Source organism: Patagioenas fasciata, chromosome 13 (genome assembly GCF_037038585.1).
Source record: "Patagioenas fasciata isolate bPatFas1 chromosome 13, bPatFas1.hap1, whole genome shotgun sequence".
Lineage (NCBI taxonomy): Eukaryota > Metazoa > Chordata > Aves > Columbiformes > Columbidae > Patagioenas > Patagioenas fasciata.
The window spans coordinates 6,917,323-6,929,359 of NC_092532.1; the positions used below are offsets into that span (position 1 = coordinate 6,917,323).

Below are 12,037 nucleotides of genomic sequence, written 5' to 3' on the forward strand. Positions count from 1 at the left end.
TTTTTAGGGTTTTGCTTTATTTTTTCCTGAGTTGTGAAGAGACCTTTTTTTTTATAGCTCAGGTTTGGCAAAACAGGGAAAATATTATATTAACATAGAAATATGAATAAAAAATATAAAATATCAATACGAAATTCTACTTCCAAACAATAAATAACCCCAAAGACTTTGCTCACAAAATGAGCTGTGGAAACTGGAATGCATGCCTCAGGTTAAAGCAGATAAAAATGAAAACAAGCCCGATAGCCAGATGTGTACTGAACCTAATGAGTGTATGAAAGAATACCATGAAATTAAAACAATGTTCTGCATCTATCTTGGATATTTCCAGGTCACCTACAAAACATATGGCAAGAATTGTAGGTTCAGTCAGATCACATTGGAACATGGTAAGATGAAAAGCATAAGAAAGAATTTGGTAGTTTGACCAGCTACAGCAAGCGTGCTTACATTACAGGTGCGTCACCTTTCCTGTATTGACATATGGCTGAAAGATGTATATGGTAGCATAAAATGGTTCTGACTCTTTCCTTGCAAGGATGAATTTCTCCTTTGCAGGATTCCAAGGCCAAGAAAAGCTTAGCACACATCACGCTGTAGAAAAGCAAAGATGCATTTATGAGTCAGGTACGGGACTGTGACTCAGAAGCGTGAAGTCAAACTCCAATTTTGCCATGGGATCGCAATTGTGATATTGAGCGAACTGTGAACTTTCCTCATCTTTCTCATTCATTTGGGTTATAGGATGCTTAGGGAAAGCATGGTTTTCCCTGAATTCTTCAAGGGCTGAACACAGTGGAAGTAAGCTGCTGATTGGGATCTTTAACAGCTGTAGGGATAGTAATATGAAAACGCATAACTTACTGTTAACCGTAAAAGCAGAAGCGTAGAAGAGCTTAATAAGATGATTTTTTTGTTGTTCTTTACCCCAAACTAAACAATACAAAAAGAAACAAACAAGCAAACCCACCGAACAAACAAACCAAAAACCCAAAACAAATAAAGAACCCCACCAAAACAAAACAAAAAAACCCAATGAACCAAACACATATTTTTCATTCTTAAACTCATGTTCCAGAAGTGGCTCTCATTTGCTTGGTATTAGTAACCCATAAATATAGAAGAGAATGGGAACAAGATAAGAAGTGGAAATCAGACCTGTTCAACCCTTAGTAGAGTTTAGATACATTCTATTTGCATCACATAGAATTATACTTTTTGTGTAGTGTTAGTGTGCATGCTAGGTGTTTTTAGGTATCTGTGATAATCATAAGCATCGCAAGCACCTTTTAAGTTCTTATGTTGCTTATGAAATGTTACTTTAATCACAGCTGCTTATATTACAAGTTCCATGTTGCTTAAATATACTACAGGTGGAGAGGAAGAGGGAGAGCTTGAAGACAAAGAATTGACAAAATAAAATATCACATACAGCTTAGTTTTATAGTCTGTCTTTCCTGGAGAGACCTGCATTAGTCCTTTGATGATCCGCCCCTTAAAAATCAGTGGGAAGGCTAGGTAGGATGCAAGTGAAAAAATACAGTATCCTGTCAGGTGTGGAAATGTGCAGTCTTAACAAAACTAAGAAATTCCATCACAAGCAATACTTCACTGACATCCTCTTTCAATGCATCTTGTATGATGAAGGTTTTTAGAAATGAACCCCAGACCATAGGCTGAAACAGTATAATGTTTAAAACCAGTTATGAACAAGAAAAAGTCTGTTAAAAAGGGAGGATGCAGAAGGGGAGTAATCACGTACTCTGTGTTGTAACTCTGACAGCAAGTATTAAAGGTCGATTCACTGCTACCTCTAAAAGAAGTAAGCAAGCTACTGGCAACTACAGAATAAACAAAAGGTAGATTTGATGATCAGCTCTTCATATGAACATCCCACACATGATTTTAGATACATACATTCTTTCACTTGTAGTACGTGATCACTCCCCTTCTGCATCCTCCCAAAACAAAAAGGTGTCCGGTGTGAACCCAGCATTCTCCCTGTGTTCTGATCTCTTAACACTTTCCTTATGTAGGACATAGCACAATGACTGCTTGGAGATATAAAGACAACCAAACTGTTTTCATGTGATGTGTCAGAAATGTGTTTCTGCTTCCTGACTTACTCTGAGATATCAATGTGAGATATTCTGTGTAAAACTTAATGACACAACAGTTCTTAAGCATGTAATCTTAAAACACAACACAAAGGTAATAAATATGCTTCTGACTTGGCTGGCAGTCAAATGTGGAAGATGTTACTGCTGCAGTTCAGAAAGGGAATAAAAAGTTGTTACCTTTGCACAATCTGTGCACTTCCTTTCTCGTGTATGTTTTCAGACATTTTGTTGCATTGGAAGAGGATGTCAGTGAAGTTTTGCTTGTGATGGGATTTCTTAGTAGGATAAAAATGTGTTATGATCCCAAAGTCCAACTGTTTTCATGCAGTAGAAAATGTACATACTGACTTACTGCCTGGTTTGTATTCTTTAAAGGCACCTTTTCTGATTTGAAAATGAATTTCCTGAAAGGCAAGTAGATAGTGGTAGTCAAGTGGTTTTGAGTTGTACCATAAGGAGCCCACAGATGGATAGTGGGTCAGTGTAGTGCTGTTGTGCTGGTGGCTCTTCTGTTTTTTTTTTTAAAAGCCCTTTCAACATAACCTATTATGTTAGTAAATGTTTTAATAGATCAGTTTTGTACATCCATGTACTCTTGCCCCATTGGCTAACGCCTTTAGATTTCAGTTTACCTTATTTTTTTTCCCCACAACCCGTCAGTTGTTTCCCACAACGTCTTTTCCCCAGACTAGGGACCAACTTCTGGACGAAAGGAAATAAGTGTAGTAAGTCGTTTGGAGCTTCACACATGCCAGTTGACACCTGGTAGGCTCGTATCACAGCCTTCCGTTTCTAAAGACAATAGTTTGCATCTGATTCTCCTATTTATCTATTAATTTTAATGACATACATAGTAATTTAGTCTATTTAAGAACTTTGTCCAGTTTGCCAAGCAATCTCAGCAGTAGTTAAAGGAGATTTATAGGCAACCAATAAAAGGTTTGATTATGTGATACTCACTTCCTTAGCAATCCAGATTAACAAAATAAAATTACCCAAGCCTTCCTGGAGTGGGAGGCAGTATTTCCCATACAAAGCAAGATACTGCTGATCAGCAGCATCACACCTTGTCGGGAGTTGTGGCCTCCAGAAACTGCTGGGTTCTGAATTGCAGCTGACACCAGAGCTGGTGTGGTGGGGAGAAAAATAAGTTTGGAATTTTTTTTAATCTAAAGTTGGAACTTCCATATAAAATCAGTGAGCTAATTGGCACACATTGAGGAATGTGAATATGGGAAGGGCCAGTATGTCAAGGACTATTTTGAAGACAGAGGCGCAGTGCAGCACAATGTTGGCCTTTTTTGAAAATTTGTTATTTTTGCCTCAAAAACTGTTGTTATATAAAACTATTTCACTTTATCGTGTAGTCTTCTAGAATTCTGTACATCAGAATGAGACAAGGATATTTGTAACCATTGCGAAAAGAGGAGTCGCTTTTTTACAGCTCAGTTTCTATTGTTTGCGTACCTAAAGGTGGCATTAACTACAGATTCAGCAGGGGAGCTAATGTGTCCTGCTGATTTCTGCTGGAATCCTCAGATTTATTTATTTGTTTAGACATTTTCCCTGGTGATAATCTCTGGTTACAGACCACTGGTACATATCTGCAGGTTTTGTGTTATATTGGATTATGAAAATAAAGTAGCAAATACTGTCATCTATTTCTTCATCTCATTCTAGACTCATACTTGATAACTTGTCAACTTAACCTAGTATGTTCTTGAATATATGAAATACTTTGCTTCTTGTAAAAAGAATAATTCTATTGCCTTTTTTGTCTCCTTTAGTGGAAGACCAAATATTCCAAACTGATTTTCAGAAAATCTGATACAGTACCTGAAGAGCTCCATCAAATGGTACAAGAAGCCTTCCTGACGTTGCGAAAACATGAATGTTTCTTTCAAGACCTTGTAAGGATCAAAGGGAAAGATTTTCTTACCCCAGTGTCTCGTATATTAATTGGAAACCCGGGATACACTTACAAGTACTTGAACACAAGATTATTTACAGTTCCTTGGCCTACTGAAGGTTATGATATAAAGTACTGCAGTCCTCAAATACAGGATGCTTGTAAAGCATTAATCAGACTTAATGACTACTTGCATATTGAAGCAGTCAAGGCATTAGAAGGACAAAATTTCTTTGAGACGAAGGAAATTAAAGATACTACTGTAATAGATAGGGAGCAAAATTTTACTACTTCTCTTACAGAGAAAGGATCTGTTTCAAAAGATCAAAGCAGTTGTTGTGTACCAGAGGATGACTACGTGAGTCTCAGGAACAGAACATCTTATAACGTGACTTTATTGAATTATATGGATCCACTCCAAATGCTGTACTTGAAACAAGAACCTTATTTTGGAATGGGGAACATGGCAGTGAGCTGGCACCATGACGAGAATCTGGTGGAGCGGTCAACGGTGGCTGTGTACAGTTACAGCTGTGAGGGTGAGTGACAGGAGGGGCCCGGTTATTAGGGGTACAAAGATCTAAAATCCTTGACACTCTTTGGTGTTTCTTTGTGTGTAAGCACACCTGCATGCTACTCTGGATTTGTCACAGGTTTCTGAACACGATGCAGCACTTTTTGTATTTAAGCTTGATATTTATTTCTACTAAGACCTATTCAAAATATACCTGTGTCTACTGCAGCTGGTTTATCAGTTGTTCTCTAGAAATGGTGTGATTAACTTCCTGACTAAGAGCCAGGAAATCAAAATCTGTCCAATATCTATTTCAGGTTAGCGCATGTGCATATTTTCTATCCTGTAAAATGTTTCATTGTAGTTGAGATCACCATCTTTATTGTGTTATTTGTCATATACAGACTTGCTTCTGCTTTATGCTGACTTTACTGCTCTTCTTTCTTTGGAATGGTCATTTTAGGTTGGTTTTGTATAAAAATATTACTCTATTTACTTGGAAGTATATACATTTTGTCTAGGCATGCTGTAGTGCTAATGCATGTTTTGCAGAGACTTGCCAACATGTCTGTAGTTGGGAAGGATGGAAGTTTTCTATTAAAAGACCTGTTGTCTGACAGGCTTTGCAGGCTCATAGTTATTTAAAAAACATTTAAATGCAGCATTAGGGGGAAATGTGTAGTTGAAGAATCATTAAATATTTCATTTTTAGTTTACAGTACCTTCCAGTGTCACCACTCCTCCCAGCTTGGTGTCATCAGCAAACTGCTGATAGTACACTCTGTTCACTCATCCAAATAATTGTTGAATATATTGAACAATATAGGCCCCAGTACTGACCCCTGAGGCACTGCACTAGATACAGGCCTCGACTGGACTCCGCTCCATTGACCACAACTCTCTGGCTTCTTCCCTTCAGCCAGCTCGCAGTCCACCTCACTACCTCGTCATCCAGACCGCACTCCCTCAGTTCAGCTGTGAGGATGCTGTGGGAGACTGTGTCAAATGCCTTACTCAAGTCAAGGTAGATCACGTCCACCGCTCTGCCATCATCCATCCACCTAGTTATGTCCTCATAAAAATCAGAGGTTGGTCAAGCATGACTTCCCCTTGGTGAAGCCATGTTGACTCTGCTCCTAATGACCCTCTTATCCTTGATATGCCTTGAGATGGCACCAAGCATAAGTCATTCCATCAGTTTCCCAGGGATGGAGGTGAGGCTGACTGGTCTGTAGTTACCCAGGTCCTCCTTCTTGCCCTTTTTGAAGACTGGAATGACATTTGTTTTCCTCCAGTCCTCAGGCACCTCTCCCGTTTCCCAATACTTGGCAAAGATGATGGAGAGCGGTCCAGCAATGACCTCAGCCAGCTCCCTCAGCACCCACGGGTGCATCTCATCCGGACCCGTGGATTTATGGATGTCCAGGTTGCCTAACTGCTCCCTAACCCAGTCCTCATCAACCGAGGCAAACTCCTCCATTGTCCTACCTTCCTCTGGGGCCTCAGTGGTACTTTTATTAGTACTTACTCCATTAATTCGTTTAGCATCAAGTTGCCATTGAATTCTCACTGTTGTGTATACAGACCATCACAGAATCATTATAGAATATATAATAAAATAAGTAGAGGTGGTCCGAAATTTTGTGATGGAACAATTTTTTCTTGGTAATCCATCTAATCAATATATTCTGATTTTCGGGGAGAAAGCACTGATTCTGTTGGAAATTCAAACATGAATCAAGCATGTTGATTTTTGTTAAAACTAGTTTGATTATCTTCTCTGCTAAGACTCGCACGTTTTTGTGTCAGCTCTCTACTACTCAGATTCTCACTGGGCTCTGCGGTACTCCAAGAACAGATGAATGAAAATTTAATGTTTGAAACTTTGATCAGTGTTAATCGGAGTAGAAGCAGTTTTTAATATACCAGAAAAAAAGAAATGAGAGCCAACGTACAGATATTAGAACAAGCTGATGTTCTAATTAGTATCACTGTTTATTTTTTTGTTTCCGGTGTCAAACTGTTTCAAAGCAACTTCAAGTGAGGTACATTTCTAACAACAAATAAGATAGATGTTTTACTTAGTGCTCATTTGAATAGTATTTACTTTTAAAATGAAAGACATCACAGTAGGTTAAAAGCAAGTTATCACGCAATGAGGATAGGGCCTCAGAAATTTGGGAAATTTCCTTTTAATGTGTGTACTGCGAGAAAGTGCATGAGTGGTGGCCATGGTGCATATGCAGAACTGAATACATTACAGAATTTGCGTTCATTTATACCATCACTAGCACTATTCAGAATCTGTTTACTTTTCAGAATTTACCATGGAACAGGAATTCTAAATTTTAACCAATTTAGGATTTTAGTAACACATTCGCTTACAAATATTCTATCACATGAGAGCATTAAGGTAAAAACTTGTTTAGGATTTTAATATAGTAAGCTAATAACCCATTTTTATTTCCTGCTCCATTTGTAAAAGTGAATTGCAATCCAAATACTGGTGGAATGAAGGCATTTTCAAAAATTGGATTTTATCCATGAAAATTTCCTAATGAACAGTTTTCCCTCAGGTCTTTGTAAGTTTTGTAGGAAGTTTTATTGCTTAGCAGAGCACTAGTTGGTTCTAAAGTTGTTCTTTGAAGTAGAGACTTACAGGAGAATGATGTGGTCACTGGAAGTGTCCATCTTTCTCTTACCTGGATATCTCACAAACTTTGTTTGAGCTTGGATAAGTAGTTTTCTCTAGATTCTTTACAGTATCTTGTTTTCTTTGCTCTATAAATGTCTTGAAGAACTAAACAACTGGCTCTGTTAGCTCTAAGGTGCTGTTGAAAGGTTTACAGGTAGTTGCAGTAATGACTGATCTGAAGGAGCTTTAATGCTTGTTTCTTTTGGAAAATGCGGTTTGTGTGAATATTTTTCACACTGTAATGTTAGAAGCGATATCCAAGCACTAAACCTAACAAATGCTATTTCATTTCTACAGTAAATGCGAATAAAAATATTGACGATTCACTACACATGTATGTTTCCTTACTAGGTTAAAAAAAAATAAATCCTAAAACTACAGCAGTTGTTCAGAATTCAAGTCAATCTAAATTTGTAGTTGACCAATAATCTTCTTTATGTACTGCTTAATGGGTAAAAGTCATGGAGTAGATATTTGTACAGGATGGGAAAAATTAAATGGTTTCTAGTGTCAATAATGTGGTAGAAATATTGCTTGTTGAAAGACTGGAAATAATATGTAGAAAAATATATATTACTTCCTAAGAAATGTGTATGTGAGCAAAATGGCCACATCTGTAACTTGTACATTCTGACCAGTTGGAATTGTATTCTGAGAGAATAAAAAATTTTTAGTGATCCAATTACTTTAACAATAATAATAGATTTGAAACCCTGTTTTCTAAAAAGAAATCCTTATTTGAATTAACTGTTGTAGATTGTAGGGTTCATTTAGCTATGTTCTCACTGATTTGATCATATAAAGTCTCTCCTTCAAGAATGAAGGTATGACAGACTATTCTTTGTTCTTATTTTAGTGCTTTTGATCTTGATGTATTTGGACAAAATATTCCAAATATGAAGTGATAAAAACAATGTGGATAAATATTTTGACTTTTGCTGTTGTGAATGTCAGTTGCAAACAAAAGTTAAAATGTTTGTACAGTTGAATTAACCTCTTCTGCTGTGGCTTTTCAGTAATAAGGTAGAAGTAGCTGTGGGTAGATGCTCTTTCTTTCCCATCAGCTGCTGAGAAGCAAAGCATGTTCAGTTTTTTTCACTTCTTGCGTATAACGTGTATAAATCACTACGGAAGACCGTAATAATGTACATATTTCATTAATCACTGAACATGTACCCAAATTATATAATTTCTGGAGAAATTAATCAATCTGTAAATTATTTTTTTTCTCTATCTACATAACAGTAGTCAGTTGGATTTAATGACAAAGTAGGTGTTTACAGTCCTTGTTTTTAGTAATGTGTGATTCTGTCATGTAAGAAATTGTGTCTGATTGTAACAGTACATTTAGGACATAATTTGGCATTACGATTTGACTTGAATAGAGAATATTTAAGTTAAAACTCTCAAACTCTTCTGGAATATTTTGGTGCCAAAATCTTTTAAGGCTACTTTTACTGTCTGTGCTGTGGAACGATGACCAGATGAGATGCAGGAAAACAAGTTTCATGTTGTTCTGAACCTAATGATGACCCAGACCTGAGAGGAGGGGGTCTAAGAGCTGGAACATCTCTGAAATTCAAGCTCCCTGGTTAGAAGCATAATGTGGCCAATTTTCTGCAGCTACATTCTCTCTTTCATGGTTCTACCTTAATTAGAGGTTTGGTGAGGTATTGTTATGTTGTGGTAAGCTCGTTACCTGGTTGCATCATTTAATTTGGAATGCAAGTGTACAGGTTTCTTGGAAGCCAAATTCTATAAATCTTTAATGAGCAGAATTCAAATTTGCAGATTGTTTTATTATATTTCCATTAAATACTGCTACATTTGACTATTTCTGTATGGTCTACTCCAAAATAAATATATGTTCTTAAGGCGCTGTGTATGTGCAAGATCCACATGATTTACTCTCAAATACCTACGGTTGAGCTGCATCCAACTGTTTTCACTTAAACGGGAACTGTAATTAGATCAATGAATACATGGCATTCAGTCATGCTTGGGGTGGGACATAGAGAATTTAATAACAGCTTATTTTTATGTAGAAGTTTGTCGGTGCTACCTAGAGACATACCACAAATGTTAAGGTGTCTCTTTTCTTTTCTTGCTCTCACTTTGAGAATAGCTTACGTTTAAAAGCTAGTAGCAGCTTGTTTCCTTTTGTTGCCAAAATAACATGGTAGGAGCAATCAGCTTCAATTGCTGCTGATAATTATAAGGTGCAATAATTGAGAATATAGAGAAAAGGAGACTCTGAGCTACATTTGAACTCTGTACTTAAGCAATAAAAAATTTATCAAACTGCAAAAAATAAGTCATTTTAACGAGCACATTCCGAAGGTGCTGGATTTATGAGGAGACCCCAGGAAACTTTGATTGAAATTGCTGTCTCTGATTGTAGTTCTATATTTTATTGGTGCCATATTGTGAACAGTGCTGCTGCCAAAGTGAATGGGAAAGCAGCATAAGAGAGAGAGTTAACCCAGAAAGGTTACCTCTTTTTATAATTTCCATGATGTATTGCATTAAAAGTGCCTTGAAAGCCATCCTATTTGCAGTTTTCAGAAAACATTTTTCTTAAATTAAGTTACGATTTATCTGAACAGGGCAGAAAATATGAAAGCCCCTTGAAGACTTTAGTATTGATTTTTCTGAGTGTTTGCTAGCTCTTGTTTTCTCATTTGTGTGCTCCTTGATGGAAAGGCCTAGAGCTGCTCCTGAGCCAAAGCTTCAGCTGGACCAGAACCGCGGCGGTGCAGGGAGGGGATGTGGGGACTGGATTTACAGGAGGACTTTTAACTGAGAGCTTTAGATTGGCTTTTTGAAAGGTTTGGGCTCTCACCGTCCTGAATTTAGGCAATATGTAATAGACATAGAAATTTAAGGCAATTTATTAATTATTAAAGACTACTCCCAACTAAATAAACATTGCAGTAGCCATGTGAGACTTGGAAGATTTTTCAAGTGTGAGTTCAAGGTCAGTTTTTTTTATGTGTGCATATTATAAATAAGAGTCATAAATCTTTATTGTAGTATTTTTACTCTAGAATTAAATGAAGACAAGTTTTAAAAGTTATTAGATGAAAGCACATTTGAAATGGACAGAGAAATGGACACGCAGAGTCACTAACTTATAAGCCATGAGGAGACATGCTACCTAGTTGATGATTTCTAACTGTTTGCTGCTGTTCTGTGCCAACTGCTTATTAAAACTTCATCCTCCCACTGTCAAAATGCAATGTTCCTTTAGCCGTAAAACTGTTATACCGTAGCTCCCAAATACCTGGTTATAAATGCTGACTCTATCTTTCAATTTATACTGCAGTGAAGTAAGCTTATGAAAATAGTTCTGAGGGATTAAGCTCTAAATACTATTTCTATGCAGTGGATTATTTTTTCCCCAAGCTCAACACATTCATGTTGCTTAATGATAAGAAAAATGTTGTGACAAATGTATTGAAGCTCCATTGGCTCTTGCACATGTTATCTGGCATGTTTGACTAATAATTTTGAGAAAGCAATGACAGATATGATTCTAAAATTTGCTCAACTTTTTTGGTCTAGGTCGTGTTTTGTGCCTTACTTGGCCTCAGTTTAACATTTGGTAAAGTTGCAAGTACGTAAACAAGTGAAATTGTTCGTAAAACTCTTTGGCAGTTTATGACTTGCAATTCTTTCAGAAGTTATCTCTTTTTATGTCTGTTGCTGCATTTTTTTTTCTTCTGTGCTTATAGTTTCAGTAATGAGGAAAAAAAAAAGAGAAGGCTAGCTAAAATTCCCATTACATATACCTGAGAACTTCACAAAAACTTGAGTCCATTACAAGCTTTGCCTTTACTTGCCTTGACTTTGTAGTTAACATGAAGTTTTCATCTTAGTAAAGTTGGTTGCAAAAAATTACATACTTTTGAATTTGGGGATGGTGATTATACCAAATGGAGATTGTAGAAAGTTTAAGCCTATTAAGATTGTACCGACGTGGGGTATCATTAAGCCTGTATTGTTAGACCAGCTTTTGGATTTCACGGTTCTCACCTTGTCTGTCATCTTTGTGATGTTTGTCCCTCTTTCCCTTGAAAGGTTCAGCCGTGGAAGAAAGTGATGAACCAAAACCCGAGGGAAGAGACCCAGCTGTTTGGCATGTGGGCTTGAAGGTAGCATGGGACATAGAGACACCTGGATTAGCAATACCACTCCACCAAGGAGACTTCTACTTAATGCTTGGTAATTTTCAAGTGCTACAGTGTTGAACTTTCTGTTGAAAACAGAGAAATTGTGCTTATTTTAATAGAAACTATCATACCTTCCTCTCAGTTGGGACTTTCTGTCTTTAGAAAGACATGAGTTCTGGCTACAGTGTATAATAAATTCCTCCCACCCTGCCCCCTTCCAGTGTATTTTGGAGAACCTTTTTTCCTAATGTTTCTTTCACATCACAGTTGAAAACGGAAAATCTTCTTTTTGCTTCTTTTCTGTCTGTTGTGCAGTCAGAATTGCTGGTCCAAGTCATGCCTCAGACCATAAGCAGAATTTCCCCAGATTTTGTGAGGGCTTGAGCTGTATCTGTCCCATCCTTGTCTTTATAGATGTTGATTCCTTTTTTTATTCATGCAGTTTTACTGAGCATCTGTTATGTTCAACAGAAAAATTCCTGTTCTTGAGTTTGGCTTATAGACTGGCTACAGATTATGTAAACTGTGACTGTAACAGTCTTCAAGTTTTCTGGTACTGTGGTTCTTGGAGTATCAACCATTATGCCAATCTGTGGGTGTTTTCTTGGTCACCAATTTTAGATATGA

General features: G+C 37.1%; 1 protein-coding gene across 12 annotated transcripts in view; it reads left to right on the forward strand.

Annotated features, from left to right (window-relative positions):
* FTO (FTO alpha-ketoglutarate dependent dioxygenase) overlaps positions 1–12,037 on the forward strand; it is a 322,731-nt gene that overhangs the window by 41,242 nt on the left and 269,452 nt on the right. For 11 of the 12 annotated variants that reach the window (XR_011741306.1, XR_011741307.1, XR_011741310.1 and 8 more), the window contains exons 3-4: positions 3,908–4,568; positions 11,319–11,462. Coding sequence is in view for 7 of the 12 variants with exons in the window: in XM_071814485.1 (XP_071670586.1) it covers positions 3,908–4,568; positions 11,319–11,462 (805 nt within the window). In the remaining 5 variants the exon portion in view is untranslated. Of the gene's footprint in view, positions 1–331; positions 458–3,907; positions 4,569–11,318; positions 11,463–12,037 lie in introns of all 12 variants that reach the window. The other variant, XM_071814487.1, reaches the window with a different exon arrangement.